Genomic DNA, 17316 nt, shown 5'->3' on the forward strand with positions numbered 1-17316 from the left:
TTACCATAAGTACAGTTAGTACTGTACAAAGCCATAGCGTGTCATTGCACTGTAACACTAATATTGTTCGATTATGAACATAATGTCTCTGAAGGGCTGTTATTGTGCTTTTTTATTTGTTTTTAATCCCTCAAACATGAGCTGAAACATCAATATATAAAGAACGTTTAAAAAATAAAAACCTTTTACAACATTGTTGTTTTTTTTAAATAAAGTTATGAAGGAAAAAAGTATATTCATAAAGAGGAGGCGGGACTTCAGAGCGACCCGGAACAAGTTTCTCTCCGGTCACATGTGGACAGGGTTTTAACTGGAACGAGCATGTGTTGTGGCACAGCTTTCAAACACACGCGTGTGACCAGACCCAACCAGACGCGTGTATAAAGTCCGACATTCAGTTTTTGTAGCGCCTGCTTATGAGATGGAGAACCTGGAAGTGAGCCTGTCATCACTGAGCATTATCTCCAGACATGTGGACAAGAGTCCCAACCCACTGGGCCAGTATCTGTCCAAGCAGGTGAGAAACATTTCTACTGCTTATTAAGTTCACTGCTTTGTTTTAATATCGGCTCAGCAGATACACACCAGATTTTTACTAACGTAGTATTCTGAAGTTGGGCACAAGAACTGTGACGATGACTGTATACTAGTCTAGTCGAGCTTTATACTATAGACAAATTTACTAACAGATCTAATCAACTTTACCTCATCTAGACTGAACCAGGACAATAACTGAACACATCACATCTTTTTGATTATATTATCATTATAATCCATTTTTAACTATAGTACATAAGGTGTTTAAAATGATTACTTTAGAAATATTTCTGATGGATGGGTTGATTGAATTGTTTAAAAACAAGTGTACATAAAATGCAATTTTTGAAGCCAAATTACCTTAGATTTCAGATTGACACTTATTCTTAATACATTCTTCCATGTGCAAGTTCCAGTGTGTTTCCAGAAGAGACTACCATAGAGAATGCAGATGTTATCACAGTGTTATTAGGGCTGGGCAAAAAAAAAAAAATGATTTAATCGAATTTGTAGATAAAAACGATTTTGATCTTGCAAATTCGAGTTTAAAAATAAAATACATTTTAATTATTTTTGTTTTATTTTATTTTTTTCCCACCACAGTTTTTTCTGACTTTTTGCATTCCGATGTGAGCCAGCCCCCTCTTTGTTTACATTTGTTTACCCTTTGAGTAAGCTGTATGTGTGCCACAGGCATGTTCAATATTTTATTCATACTATGCTGAGATGCTAAGGGAAGAGTTTTTATTTTTTAAATTGTATTGTTATATGTTATAGAATATGTAGTTATCTGAGCAACTGTGTGCTGTTGCACTTTTGCTTAAACCTTAGTTAAAGTTTGAAATAGTTGAATGACAGAGACTCATTTACTTTTTATTTTGGGATTGTTCTATGCATTTTAACTCTTGAGGACAATCAGAGCAATGAAGTTGCACTTTTGACAATATATCTGACGTCTGCAGTCATCGTATCGAAACTCAAATATTTCTTTAAAAAATTGGGGATTTTTTTTTAGGCAAAATCGCCCAGCCCTAAGTGTAAAAGATGTGCAGGTGCTCTGCTGCGTTGTTGTGTAATGAATGACTTGTGTTAATGCTACCTGTCCTCAGATATGGAGCCATCAGGACAGACAGTGTATTCTCGAGTGTTTAGCTCAGCTGCTCTTGGAGAAAGATCTCACCCTGCTAATCGCACGACACCTCCGACCTTTGGTGCTGGACCTGTTGGAGAGAAATGCAGAGCGGGTCAAAGCTGGTGTCAGGATCAACCACGACCTCCATGAACGCCTATGTGTGGCCCTCAGCAGGCTGCTGGGAGTCAGTCCTGATGCACAGGCGTAAGGCAGTGTTTCTTTGTATTTAAGAATAATACTCTAGTGCATTTGTAGGATTACCTTTGATGTGATCTGCTGACAAAATCTTCTGTCATCCAGGTTTGCAGCGAGATACTTCAACGATGCCCCTCCAGTTTTTCAGAGGCTCTTCTTCACCAGTGCAGAGTCTGCAGCGGTCCAGTACGGCCCCAGACGGATGAAGCTGCGTGACCTCATGGGGGCCACTTTACGCTTCCTTCAGAGCGATTGTGCCAAGTTTCGAATGCTCTGGGACTGGAGTCCATGTGTCTCTCAGCTGCTCACCAGTGATGTCATGGTCCGAGGGTATGTCCCTGCTCACACCAGCACATGGGACGCAATCATTCACAAAATGCTTAACTTCTTTATTTATTCTCTTTTTGTGTAAAATACTCAATTTGATAAGATGTCATCACTTCACTTTTACCTTTGTGATTGTCATACAGTAGAACTGTTGGTATTTTAGTCCTGTTTACTTAACCTGGACAATCTGATCCCTCAATCATATTATATGTATTGAATCTGACCATTGAAGTAGGGGTGTTTGAACTTAATCGTCTTTACGATGCATCGCGATGCGTTACCTGGACAACTCTGCATTGATGCAGGGACCTAACATAATCGATTATAGTGTTTAATGTTGGGTCCAATTTTTTGTGTTGGAGGCAGGACAATATAGTTGTGAAGTTAAAAAAAAAAATACACACTGACGTCTAATTGAATTATGGGAAAACGAGTCCAGCACATTATAATGAAGGAGACAAAAATAAAGAGAAAGTAATTAAAAACGTACCTAGTATCTCGGTAGATATAGGAGATATCTGTACACGTTGGATTTTATGAACGGAATGGTAGGAGCCTGCGCTTCACTTCCTGTTAAAGACGTTGCAGCCTCGCTTTGAGCGTCTTCACTGAAAAGGTAATACCTGCCTACTGTAATGAAGCCAGGCCAGTCGAGCTGCACGTACATGTTAATCACAGACTTCTGTCGCGTCTGACTCATATTGAACGTTACATTAGCAAAGACGGACAGAGTTTAACGCACGTCCTCATGAGTGTCAGAGAAGCTGATCTCACGGAGCGACTGTTTTATATGTTCACATTCACTGTGATGTTTGTTAGATCGATGAAGCAGCCTGTTAGAGAGCAGAGGATGGAGCTGCAGCTACTGCACAATGATTGGTTTAGGAAGGACTTTATCTTATAGCTGGTCTATAGTAACTTCATTTAGAAAATAAGTTTCAGCACAGCTGTAATACACGCTATGTTGAAGGATTGATGATTTGTTTTGTGATTTTTACACCAATATATGACCAGTAGTCAGGCTGAGCCTGTACTGTTTAATTTCTGTTTAAGGTTTAAATATTGTCTTTATCTGTGCTCAATTATGGGTCTGTTCTTCCGACTGGACTTAAGTGTTTTTTTTGCACGCCTGCAGTTATCCTATACATATTCTCCGGTCCAGGTTCCTGACACGCCCAACACGCCAAAAAGCGCGTAGTCTGTGAATGAAGGCGGTCTGAAGGAAAGGAGGTGCTACAGTTTTCTCAAGGCTTGTTTTTTTTTTTTTTTTTTTTTAAAGGATTTTTTTGGCTCTAGTGGCCTTTATATGACAGTTGCTTGACAGGAAAGGGGTCAGAGAGAGCAGGGAATGACACGCAGGAAAGGGTCCCAGGCCGGGAATCGAACCTGGACCCGCTGCAGGTGAGGAACTATGGCCTCTGTACATGGGGCGGGCGCTCTACCCACTGAGCTAAACACCGCCCCCTCAAGGCTTGTAAATGTCATTGAAATCCATGAAAATGATAAAGTTCATTTTTAATTTGAAACGCTTTTGTTGATGAACAATGTAACAGATTACTTTGATCAGATCATTGATCAGATTTTTGCACTGTGAGGATCAGCCGCATTCTGTCCGAGTCACAATTAAAATCTATCACCTTGATCAGTGCTTCAGCATCATCATCCGTGCGCATTACATCACATCATCATCAGTTTGTAAAGAGCTGCAGCAACACACACACACACACACACACACACACACACACACAGGTGATAGGCTTTGTGATGCACAAGTAAAATATAATGAAATGTAACACATTTTGTCCTGTCTAGAACTGGTAAATGTGAACATATTAGAAATGCTGATAGTCAATCCTTTGTTGTGCTTGTGACTCCACCCACTCCTGTGACAGTGTGTCAGTGTCGCTTTGGATAGATTATTTACGGGAGTCTCTTCTTCAATATTATGAGTCTGTGTGGCTTGAAGTGTAACGAAGTCCATATTTCTAGTGAAATATAATGTTTCACCTTATTGGGGCACTGCACTTATTCCAGGGTTAGAAGCACGTAAAAGGAAAATAACTTAAGGAGACGGGAGAATGCGGGTAAAGCCAGATTTGAATGGGAACGCCCGCATTTCAGGGATGCTCAGCCCAGAGTGCATAACTGGATGAAGGCGTGCAGCGACTGACTTAAGTACACCTTTTTGGACTTACACACGTGAGAATAGAGCCTTTGGCGTCTTTTATTTCAGCAGTACAAACATTGGAAGCAGCAGCTCGACTGCAGAAGTGTTGGTTTGATTTGAGGATAGAGTAATTTCTCACAGATACAGGAAGGCTAGACCTATAAAGTTTATTTATTTTCATATACAGTATAATGTAAAGACATTTATGTTATTGATTTTTGAAGTACTTTCTAAAAAAAAAAAAGAATGGAGATCGTACTTATCTGACCGCTTTTATTCACGTATGAAAAAGTAACTACAGACCGTATTGTAGGAGATGGAGGAAGAAACTAATTATTCTGCATCGTGGAATCGTAATAGAATCATTGGCATGATAATTGTAATCAAATCACGAGATCAGTGAAGATGCACAGCTCTAATTAAAGTAGAGCCTCCAATTTTCCTTTTATTAATTTGATGAAACTTTGTGTTTCAAAGTTTACCCATTTCTGTGTCGGTTTACACATTTCCATTTTATTTGCGTTTCATCAGCTTTCCCTATTTAGATGTCATTACAGGCTTATAAATGTGTCATTAATTTCATGTTTCTACACAGAAGAAATGCACAGAAACAAGCATGTAGCCGTTTGCTAGACTTTCTAATGGAAACATCAGATCACCTGTTATATTGTGAAAAATATAGTGGAAATGTGTGATGTCGTCCCAAAACATGTCAGTGAATGTTTAGTTCATGTCATATAGCTATTTACATTTCAGAAGGTGAAATCTTTCATTTTTCATCATATTCTGTCAGATTTTGGGAGAGAATTAATTTTCCGTCTCTTCCGTATTTTAATATAATAGTAATTAAAAGATGCCTTACTGAACTGAACGGCGTCACTCGCCTCGTGAGAACTGCTTCCTGAAATAGCCTGGCTGGCAGTTCTTGCGAGATTACTACCAACAGCGGCAACAAACCCAGAAACAACTCAGAACAGAGATGATGAATGAAGACGATCCAGTGAAAAAAACTAAGAACTCGTTTAAATACATTGTAAAATGTGACAGAGTTTATCTTCCTAAAGAGCAGCAGGATGTGACACAGTTACACGTTCTGTTAGATTAATAACTGAGATTTTAACGTCTACCACAGCGGAAGGAACCACGTATGTCACCATGAAAAATCAGCCAATCACAAGCGCCACAAATACACACTGCTTTATAAAATGTTAAATGATGTGAAGTCTGCAACAAATGTGTCTAATAAGTCATTAGTGAATACCAGAGAACCACATGAGTGAGTATGAGAAATTAAAAGAAAATATCTAATGAAAATAAAATGTAAATGTCTAACTTAAAGACAAACAACGTGAAATTAATAATAAATATGCAATGTGTTGACTTGTTAATTAACTGTAAGTATATTAAATAAACACATGTGCTTCATATACCTATTTATGTTTTTATTTAGGCTGTTTTATAATTTAGGAATTAGGGCTGGGCGATATATCGAGATTTAAGATGTATTGAGTTTTCTCTTTTGGCGACATAGAAAACTACAATATTTCATATATCTTTATATACAGTAAATATATATATTATAGCTTATGTATCAAAATACTAGGTTTGGGAGTTGCTTCTTTTACTTCAGAACAACATGCAAAGCTCAGTTAGATGGATTAATGAGTGTCACATATTGATCATCTGTTTGTTAATAAATGTCCCTGTGTGGCATTTAGCATCAGCAAATTTAACCCAGAATTGTCTTTCTGGTCAGACTTTATTTGATAAAATGATCTAGATTTATATCATATATCACCATTTTGAGAAAATATATTGAGATATAAGTTTTGGTCCATATCACCCAGCCCCAGTAGGAACGTTCACAGCACTTCACTGTTAATAAAGGTTGACCTACCAGATTCTAATCACATAATTGTATTTAGTAAGTGGTTGACATGTGGGTATTTTAGATTTCTTGTACATCTATCTTAAAATATAAAGGATAATGGAGCTTGAAAATTGGAGGCCGTAAAAGTCTCCATGTAATGTGCCAATCTATATTAAACACCAAAAGCCTGGGTTCTTTTGGAAGGTCTGTCTTTATTTGCCATAAATCATGTGTGTGTTTTGTGTGTTTTGTTCCTGTGTAACAGTTATACAGCCCAGTGTTTGGCACTGGTCTCTCATATGACTGATAATCAGAAAACTATCTTCTTGAGAAAGGTGTTGACCAATGATGAGATCCTGAACATGAAAATCATGTACGTATTTTTGTTGTTCTGCCTATGTATTAGAATATACATACTGTATGTACAATGTCAACATCTCTTATGGAATAATTTGTTTCAAGGGCCTTGGAAGAGTGTCAGCAGTTGCAGGTAGAGAAGGCTCTGGTCCTGGCCAATCAGGGCTCTGTCATGTGGCGTCAGGAGAAGGCTAACAGGTTCACCAGAGGCCAAGTGGTATCGGAGGATTTGTCCCAGAATGTGGTTGCAGTCTGCGGTGTTGTACTACCCAACATGGCTCCAAGAGAGCCAGAGCAGGTCAGAAACCTTGGTCATATGAGAGTTACTGTCCCACTGCATGTTCCTAACATTTGTCTCTGCACACAGGTGAAAGGTAAAGAGCTTGTGCTGGTGGACTCAACCAGCCGTAATCTGCGAAGGCTGGCCCTGGCCATAGCCTCTGGGAAACCTGTGCTCCTGGAGGGTCCCATAGGGTGCGGAAAAACAGCTTTGGTAGAGTTTATGGCTGCCATCACTGGCCATACAAAAGCTACAGAGATCTTTAAGGTTCAGCTCGGGGATCAGACAGACAGCAAGGTAAGAGCAATGACAATGACACTAGGAGCGACGGTATATATATTTTCCAATGCAGCTGGGTCTGGTCAAACATTCTCATCAGTCGGGGTGGGAACCTCTGGGTACCTCACGATACGATATGATATGCAATACAAAGCTCACAATAGCGATTATCTCACGATATGACGATACTGCGGTTGTCGATATATTGGTCAGAAATCAATCTACGATAATCTATGAATATACAATTTTTATTTTATATCTGAAAGACAATCAATTGAAAAAGTGTCCTATGAACAGTGACACTATTTTAGTGCAACATTTCTGTAAATAAGTGTCATCATACCAATGTAAACAAATAAGTATCTCCAATAGTGCTTTCTGTAAACAAAAAATAGGGTCTTTCTTACCAGTGACACCATGACAGTGCAATATTCCAGTAAACAATATATTGGTTCCTTCAACAAACAGTGACAACATTTCTGTGAAGACAAACTTACTTTTATATTTTAGTGAAAAGGCAGAAAAGGTTTTAAAACAGAAAAAAGTAAAAACAATAAAAAAAAAAATTGAAATATGGAAAAAATTGATACTTAGCGCGAGCATATTGATAATCGATCGTGCGAAAACATATCACCGTATCGAGATATCGTCACACTCCTACTCATCAGTATTATTCAGTCACACTGCTCATCATATGTTTGCAAGGAGAAACAAACCTTTTGAGTTCAGTCAGTCTACACTAACTTTTCCAGTGGAAGAGGTTCATTGAGGTTCATTAATAAAAGGGTGACTGTGACTAATAATGCAATGCATAATGCAAGAATCAAGTGTGGCACAAAGGGAAACATCACGTTAACCATGGTAGCTCCTGGTATTATAGACATTGCTATGCTATTGTTTTAGCCATTTTCAAATGCAGCCCAAGTTTCCTGGTTCTTCAGGGTGTTTATGATGTCAGGCCTAAAACTAAACACTGAACAGTTTTTACAAGAGTAATTCTATGCAAATTAGTTAAATGCTGGATACGTTTGGTCAGTTTTTCGGTCCAATCACTCTGAAAAACGCTTATTGGCGTCATCTTTGTTGCTGATGCTGGCTCTTGTAGTCCATCCACACCCACTCCTATTTAGTGATGTTGAGCTACTTATTTGTTCTCCTACTCAATGAATACTTAGGGCCCTATAATTTACACGTTAACGGAATCGCGGACAGAATCACGGAATCGACCAATGAAAACAGAATCCACTGTTGAACGCGGAAATTGACAGAATGTGGATGAAACGCCATCATCGTGAGGCAAAGGACGTTTTTTTTTTTTTTTTAATGGGGAAATTTTTCCGGGGACCGCTCATTAGGTCCACCTTCACCCGCTCAGAGTGTTGGAGCAACAAATCTCATCATAGCTACAGAAGATCCATGGGACAAGTTGTTCTGTTGTTGAGGACGAGACGACCGATGCCAGGGACTGTAGAGTCTGAAACATCATAGGTTAATGATGGCTTCTAATACTGTAAAATATTCTGGACCCTCGTGCTGAAATATGTGTGTGACATCAACTTATATCTACCGTTTAATTGTAGCTTACTCGTTATATTATTCTTTTTATTACATTTTTGTTTTTGACATACATTTTTGTTTAATTATGGTTTTCTTTTTTATTAGTATGTATTTTGTTTCCTCACAGGAGTTAAAAACAAATTTTCTGCAAGAATAGATGAATTTTTCTTAAACCAAATTTAAAAAAATCAACTTGGAAAACAGAATTTGGAGTTTTCTAATAGGGCTGAGACAGTATGCCTTTGTCCTTATTTCATTTTATCACGATACCTGGGTGCCGATTCGACACACATTGTAATTGATTCGATACTATTGGTTATTGCGATTTTAATTTCCTTTTATTTCTTATCCAAAAAACAGAAATTGAATAGAAACAATGAGTCATAGTGACAAAAAACATTGCACATCACAAGGCAGTCAGCTGACATTTATTTCAACTGCACATGAAAATACACTACACTACATGTAATGTTACTCTTTGACCACCTATGTAGACATGGTAAAAATTTTTTTTTTTATTATTGTCACAAAATAAATCACAATATCTGAATCATTATTTTTTTCCCACCCTTCATTTCTAATAAGGTCCTTGTTGATGGCATATTTTGGCTGTACTAACTATTTTGTTCCCTCTGAATGATATACTTGCACAGGATGTGGATTTTATTGTTTAGTAGGATAAATCCCAGGATAATTCTTCCTGTTTGGATTGACTCCTCAATGTTCTATTTTAAATGTGTTGCCATTTGTAATTTGAACAGATGCTTCTAGGAATGTATCGCTGCACTGACATCCCGGGAAAGTTTATTTGGCAGCCAGGAACGCTAACACAAGCTGTGTCAAAAGGCCAGTGGATTCTCTTAGAAGACATCGACCACGCACCCCTGGATGTGGTGAGTGTAAGCCATGAATGGAAAAATGGCCAATTCCAGAGTGTAATTTTGTTGTGAAAGTTTTAGCATATGTGTGTGTATTAAAAAGTTAAATGTTGTTTTAGATATCTGTACTCCTGCCTTTGATGGAGAATAAAAAGTTGATGATTCCAGGGAGAGAGGATTGCGTTGATGTGTCTCCTGGATTTCAGTTCTTCGCAACAAGAAGGTGATGTTAACATCTGTTGGTAATCTTTGAGAGGATTCCTTCATTTTTACCCTTTAGTCATCATTTTTTTCTAAGATCTGCTGCTGTGTGTGAATGGGTGAATGTGACCATCGGTGTAGACCAGGGATCTGTAACCTGCGGCTCTGGGGCCTCATGTGGCTCTTTGACTCTTATGCAATGGCTCCCTATAGCTTTAAAAAAAACTATCGAAATAAATAGTTATTTTTTTACAGAGGCTATTAATGATTAATAACAAATAAAATTAGGATATAACAATTTGTTAACATAAAATAAATCACGGTGTGCAATGAATCCCTGGTAAGATAACTAAACCAACAAAAACACTATTCTGGAAGAAAATATAGATTTTAATTGTGTGGGAACAGATTCATTTAACCGTTAATGTGCCGGTAAAATATGCACGCTTTATGTGTGGCAAGAAATGAGCAATTAGCATGTCCTGACCACATGATCATGTGTTATCAAATTGAAGTTAATTTTTGTATCCTTCCAAATAAAAAAAAAATCTTCTTTATATAACATTGTGTTCATGTAAACAGATGTGTAAGAATTTGAAGATGAAAGATACTGTTTTATTTTTTGTCAATTTATTTTATTTTAAACTGTTTTTAAGTTGCCATTTACATGATCCAAAAAAATTTAGTCAAATTAAATCAAACATTATTCTATATAATTTTAACTGTATATAATTTAATTCACTGTATTGTCTTCATTTTTTGTGTCTGATGAGACGTGTCAGCAGCATAGGATGGTTGCATAGAGAGCCCTCCTGTTACACTGGATATAAAGACAGTAAATGCTGCTTGATATCGAATCAGTTATATTGATTTTTAATGTAATATTGTCACCAGAGTCATCTCAACCTCCTAAAAACTGTCATAAAAAAACACTGAAGCGGGACACGAACCCGCGACCCATCGCTTTCTTTTTTTTTTCTTTCTCTTGTCTGCACATGCTGTCAAAGCTCAACACTACAAGAAGTGCAATCATTATGAGACAGCAATGCATGTTTTGTTATTGCAATAAAATAAATTGATTTATTTTATTGCTTAATTGTGACCATCACCGCCTGCGGGATGAGCCCTAGAAAGCCCCCCCCCCCCCCCCAAAGGGCCCAGCCACACCGCAGAGCCCGAGCCGAGGCCACCCGGCGCCGCACCCACAGGCATGGTAGGGCACGGCACGCACCACCCGCCCCGGAAGACCCCCGCCAGGACCGGCCCGGCCAGGCCCGCCGGACCCCAAGGGCACCACCGCAGGACAGGGAATCCCCAAGGGCGAGCCCCCGGGCCAAACCCCCGTGGGCGGCGCCCCCCCACACCAGCCCCTGAACAGGCCACAACCCAGCAAGACCGCACAGCCCCAGACGGTGCAAGAACAGCAGCCCAGGCCCCACCCCCCACCGGACAGCGCAAACCACGGGGTAATGCCCCCCCCGGCGCAAGGGTGACCGGCGGCCGCCACCGCGGGACCAAGGCACCCCAACGGCACACAACCGATGTGGAGCAGCAGCCCCCCGCCAAAAGGCGCAGAACCCACCCACCTGCCAGCCCGCAGATGGCAGGACAGACCGACCAAGCGGCCGATAACGACCTCAACCACCGGAACAGCTAGAGCCGCCCCCCAGCAAAGAGCACCATCCCGGAGTGCCAAGCAACCCCGCCCCAACCCCGGTGCAGAGGCCAGCACCCCCCAGCGCGCCCACCCCCCACACCGGCACGGCAGGCCACCCCAGACCCACACGCCACGAGGCGCGGCCCCCAAGGCAACCAGGAGACGAGACAAGCACCAAGCTCCACCCGTAGGGAAGGGGCCCCACCAGGCCGGCACTGCCCGGAGAGACCCCGCAAAGAGAGCCCCCAGCAACTATGACATAGATTTGGAGATAGAGGAATCCTGTAGTCCAAAATGGAGGACAGTTTTTCAGTGATTAGAAACCAAAACTGTTGAACTGGAGGACAAAGCCATACGGCATGTAAATATGAATCAGCTGTTCCCTGGGTGCACTGAGAGCAGATGTTTGTTGGGGAGAAGCCCATTTTATACATTTTCTGTTGGGTAATGTGGGATCTGTGGAGGACCTTGTATTGAATTAGCTGAAGATTTGTGTTTTTAGTCATCTTAAAAGTATTACAAATTTCTGTCCAGAAATCGGTGTTTGTAGTGATTGAGAGTTCAGCTTCCCATTTAGTGATTGGTAAGTGGTAGAGTTAGTGTTCAAGAGTGCTCTGTATATTTTTGAGAGTTTTTTTGTTTTTGTTGAGATTTTTTTCATATATATAGCCAGTTCTGGAGGTTGTAAGGTGATTAAATCTATTGCCGTATTTTTCTTAATTGTCTCTGTTACTTGTAAGTACTGAAGAAAATTACTTTTATTTATATTGAATGTTTGGGTTAGATTGTTATATGTCATGAGCTTATAATTTTCAAAGAGGTCTTGGAGATGAATAATTCCGCTCTCTTCCCATGTTTTTAGATAAAGCGGTGTTTTTCTGTTTGTAAAGTCGTGGTTGTGCCAGATTGGAGACAACATGCTAGTTTTTAATTGAACATTTGTAATGTCCAGGGCTTTCCACCACACAGTCAGGGTGGAGGCAATCAGTGGGTTTTTAAAGCAGTTATGACGTTTGAGGGTCGCAGTGATAAAAGGGAGATCAGAGAGTTTAATATGTTTGCAGTCTAGCTGTTCTATTTCTAGCCAGGTGTTGTAGTATTCTTTTGGTTTTAGCCATTCTGTTAAATATAGAATTTGGTTTGCTAGGTAATAATGCGTGAAATTAGGGGCTTCCAACCCACCCTCGCGACCCATCGCTTTCAAGAGCAGCGTCACAATTCACTGCACCATCATACCTTCAAGGATGCATGATCTACAGATTTAACTGTATAACAATATGAAACAACATTCAAGCCTTAAAAGTGGATTCATTTAAATTGTCATCTCCTCCTTTATATTATCCACAGGTTTGTATTCAGGGAACTTTGCTACAGATGTCAGTAGATGTTTTAATGCAGATCAACCTCTCAGTGTCTTTCACTTAATGATCTGTATCCATAATGTTTTAAAGAAAACTACCGTTTGCACACACAAAAGAAAAAAACGTAAAGCAACACATTAGTAATGATATGATCACGTCTGTGGTGTGTGATGTTACTACTATGTTTCAGAGAAAAGTGTTAAGGTTCATTAAAGTGTTCAGAAACGGTGTTCAGGTGGGCGGAGCCAGGTAGAAACCCAGGGTTTCTTTGATAAAACCTGCCAGCGACCAGGTTTAGTTCATGGACAATGTTGCCATGGTAACATACTCAGAGAAGAACATACCTCGCGTTTAGGAATGAGATACTCAGTTTCCCTCATTTGAGGCTGAAGATACTCAGAGTTTGAGCATAACCCGCTTTATGGAATACCCCTCTGGTGTAGATAGAGCGCTATGAGACTACATGTGAATGAAGTATATTTACCAAATAAAGCCCTTAACGTGACAATAAAGGACTCCTTTTTTGATTTATTTTTTGCTAATGTGTATAACGTCCTCGAACCTTTCATAGTCAGCTTTACATATATTAAAAACAGTAATAAAAAGGAAAAATGTCTCTGACATGACTTACTTAAAACACTTCTCTCTCCATATACCCCTTTCCCATGTTTTTCCAATTTTTGAGTCTTTTACTTTAATAACTATTTACAATTGAGGAGTGTGCACACATATAACATACAAACAGATGCTGAGACATTTCAGCAACAAATTGTTTACACATATTTAACATAGCTTACTTGCAGTTTGACCAAAGCTGGTAAACCTTTCTGTTTGTAATCTGAGGGAGAATGTGATTTTTTTTTTTTTCCATGATATAAATGTGATTGACTATGTTTTCCCACTTTTCAACCGTGAGGGAGTCAGGATGCAGCGTCTGGTTATAAAGGACTCTTTTTGTGTTGCAGGATGTACTACAGTGGTGGTACTTGGCACAAGCCACAAAACTCCCACGCAGCACTGCTGGACAAGTACTGGGCTAAGCTTCAAATGTTCAACATGACAAGAGAAGAGCTAAAGAAAGTGAGTGTGATTGATGTTTGTAATGATAAATATCTTTTTATTTTCAGTCCTTTCTGGATCTTGCAGCTTCTTTTTTTATCATTGCTGCCAAAAATCTTGAATTTGTATGAATTTCCGAGCAATTTATGTGCAGAACTGTTAAATCTCTATTCATTGTTAGTTGTAGTAAACAAACCGTGTTGTTCTGTATTGAAACACTGCAAACTGCTACATATCAATCAGAAAACATTAAATTAAAGTTCTAATATTGGAAGTGATCATTTTACAGATATTGTAAATAAAGTTTGATTTAAAAAAAACAAAAAACAAAAAAAGCAACATTTATCTAATTAGAACAAACAAAAAAATATATATATATAGTTAGTGATAGGAAGAAGCCTATGCTTGTCAAGTCCTACCCTAGTTATTCAACTCTAACAACTGCAAAATCCAATTAAACTAAATTAACAAATAAATCGAGTTATTAAGAAAAACAGAACAAAGACAAACAAAATGAACATACACCATCAACACGTGAGATTTACATTCTCCTTCATTGCTGTACTTTTCAAAGATATATTTTTTGTAAAGAAAATAATTATAATTTAACTGCATTATATTCATATTTAGTTTAATTGTTTCGCCAAGATCATTCAGCAAAACTACCACACAAATAGAAATACACATACTTTTTAAATTAGTCTGAGTATAATGTTGTTTCAAGTTTATCATCCCTTTAAAGTTATATTATAAACCCCCTGTCTGTCTGTGGTTCGGTTTAGTTTTTGTATGTTTACAGCCAGGTAGTTGTTTATTTTTTGATTTATATATTATCTGTGCAGTCTTAAATTGTACCAGATCACCAAACTTTAAGGTGTGTAAAAACAGTATATTGGTGTGCTCATAATATCCTACATTGTGTTCTATATGGATGGCTCTTTTCTGTAGTGTGCTTAGTGATCGTAAGGTGGTTTTGTAGGTATTGTTCCATAGTTTTACACAATAATTTAAATATAGTAATGCAAGTGAACTCTACAGAATATACAGTGCTCTCATTCAAAACGTGCCTTGCTTTCACCATCACTCCAATGCTCTGTGCTACTTTTGCTCTCACGTTTTATGAGGTTTTCAGCAGATTTTGTGATTAAGAATTAAACCCAGAAATGTATTTTGATACACCTGTTAAGGTGGAAAAAGAGGAAGGTTACCTCGTTTTGGCAGTATGACACCCTCTGCGTTGGGAAGTGATGAAAACCAGACTGAAGAGTTGGTGAATTAATAAAAAATGATTTTATTCTAAACTAAATAAAAGAATACAAAGTGGAAACAAAAATGGTGACCCCCTGGCCAGGCGATCCAAAGACAGAGTGACGAGACACAATATTAAAGCCACGTATATCTCCCCTTAGTTCCCCCCTCCCTCCTCCCCCCCCGAGAGATAGGGATAAAGACAGGGAGAAAGAGGGAGGGCAGGAGATGGAAAGAAAGACAGTTTTACTCTTTGAGTCAAAACAGTTCGCTCCTCGTTATCTGGTTGCTATGGAAACGGAGGTGTGTGCGAACTATGTGTTTGTGTTTGTATGAATGAATGTGTATGGGGTGTGCTATGTGAGTGTGTGTGTCTGTCCTTGTGGTTGTTTTGAAACTTCGGACAGGCTGTCCTGACCCAGAGTGAAGACAAGTTAAAGTTGAAGACATGAGAAATCACACAATGAAAAGTTACACCCCTAGGCTTAAGGATTAAAATATAAGTAATTATATTATTAAGCATAACTAATTATTCTGCCCCAACAATCCACTCTTTTTGGACAAAGTCCAACACAAAAAAGCGAAATTAATTAGTGAGTTGTTTATCTTTAGCAAAGCACAGCCCAAAACACATAAAACATTAATCAAAATTAGTGTAACTTTAGCAACCTCCTGGTCCGTAGGACAAATGATATTGACACCGTTATAACACTATGGATATAAGCATTATTTTTTTTCAGGGGACACAGGCATCCCCAAAGTTGGAGCAAGAAAAAGGAGGAAAAGTCAAAGAACCCCATAAACACATAATGAATATTACGTGAGACGAGGCCATCACAATAAAATCAAATACCCTTAGCAACTAAAATCATTGGCGATCACGGCAATGAATATGGACTATATATATCACTAATAGCGAAAATACACATGGCAAAAACAATGTCAGTCAGCATAGCATAGCATAGCATATAAAACAACATGCGTAGGTGGCATCACTGAGCAGAGTCATCATCAGAATCAAAAACATGCATCATAAACACCTCAGGCTGGATCTCCATCTCTGGAACGGTTAGGCGGACGTGCCGGCTTGGGAAAGCGCTCTGCACTAAACCCTCTACTATACGACGCAAGATCGGTATACCGCAACAGAGAAGAAGAAGAACTGACACCAGTGTAATAGCGATCTTAACCAAGAGAGGGCGCCAGCCTGCAAGTAGAGTGGAAAACCAATCCGGTCCGGCCAAGCTATCCTTATTCATGGCATCGCGTAGCCTGGAAATGTTTTTGACTGCCTCTGCTATGATCTGACCGTCTGCCGTGTTATCCGGGATAAAGCTGCAACAAGATGCACCTACCATTGCGCAAACGCCTCCTTTGGCCGCGGTCTGTAGGTCTAGAACCATTCTATTTTGCAGGACCATTAAACGTATATTCGTGACCTCCCCCGAGAGGCCAGTAAGGGCCAAAAATGATGCGTTAACGAAGGCCTTAAACCTGTAGTCTAAGGTTTCGACGCGCAGCAGTGTTTTGCCCACACCCGCCCAGGGGAACAGCGAAAGAGTAACCTTCTGGCCTGTCGTCCACAGTTTATGTTCGGGGGGAACGTCCGTGCCCCAGATTGCGTCGTGTGGATCAAAACCCAAAGGAGTGTGTGATTCGCGTTTACGTCGTGACGAAAGGGGAATAGTTGAGACTACGTATGTGTGATCAGTCACATGCACGGGTGCACACACCCCATCCCAGTTGGGGGAAAGGTGTGTATACAGTCTGTAACCGCATAGCCAAAACCCTTTTGCTAAATTGAACGTGCCATTAGTCCCGGGTGTATGAACGTGGGCACAGGTGTGCGAATTATGTGCGGTGTCGCATTCAGGACCCATAGTGTAATTGCAATTGTGACCGGGAATCTGGCCTAGTTTGCGAGTTCCATTTCTGGCGAAACAGAAGGGAAAAAGTGTGGTTCGCGTGTAATCTACATACATAGCGGAGGATGTATCATCGCGCAGTATAGTCAGTTTTTTTACTGGCTGTTTAGAACAACGGTTGGGGTCCCCCATGCCGAAGTTAGAGTAAGACAAATAACAAAAGGAGTCGGAAGCATCCATTGGTATCGCGGTTAAGCGGGGATGTGTTGATGACACAGGCATGTAAGAACAAACATAACAGTTGGATAGGCCCCTACTTTTAGCTTGATAGTGCGCGTATCGGTAC

At 39.6% G+C, this 17316-nt stretch overlaps 1 protein-coding gene across 6 annotated transcripts in view; it reads left to right on the plus strand.

Moving 5' to 3' along the window:
* The first annotated feature begins 274 nt into the window (after positions 1–274).
* The window catches only part of mdn1 (midasin AAA ATPase 1), a 94642-nt gene continuing 77600 nt past the window's right edge, over positions 275–17316 (plus strand). For 4 of the 6 annotated variants that reach the window (XM_028440380.1, XM_028440382.1, XM_028440381.1 and 1 more), the window contains exons 1-8: positions 275–517; positions 1647–1873; positions 1970–2194; positions 6494–6601; positions 6691–7162; positions 9463–9594; positions 9699–9802; positions 13764–13878. In XM_028440380.1, the coding sequence (XP_028296181.1) occupies positions 422–517; positions 1647–1873; positions 1970–2194; positions 6494–6601; positions 6691–7162; positions 9463–9594; positions 9699–9802; positions 13764–13878 (1479 nt within the window). In that variant the 5' untranslated portion in view covers positions 275–421. The remainder of the gene's footprint in view (positions 518–1646; positions 1874–1969; positions 2195–6493; positions 6602–6690; positions 7163–9462; positions 9595–9698; positions 9803–13763; positions 13879–17316) is intronic. The other 2 variants (XM_028440385.1, XM_028440386.1) reach the window with 1 other exon arrangement.

This window comes from Gouania willdenowi, chromosome 24 (assembly GCF_900634775.1).
Source record: "Gouania willdenowi chromosome 24, fGouWil2.1, whole genome shotgun sequence".
Lineage (NCBI taxonomy): Eukaryota > Metazoa > Chordata > Actinopteri > Blenniiformes > Gobiesocidae > Gouania > Gouania willdenowi.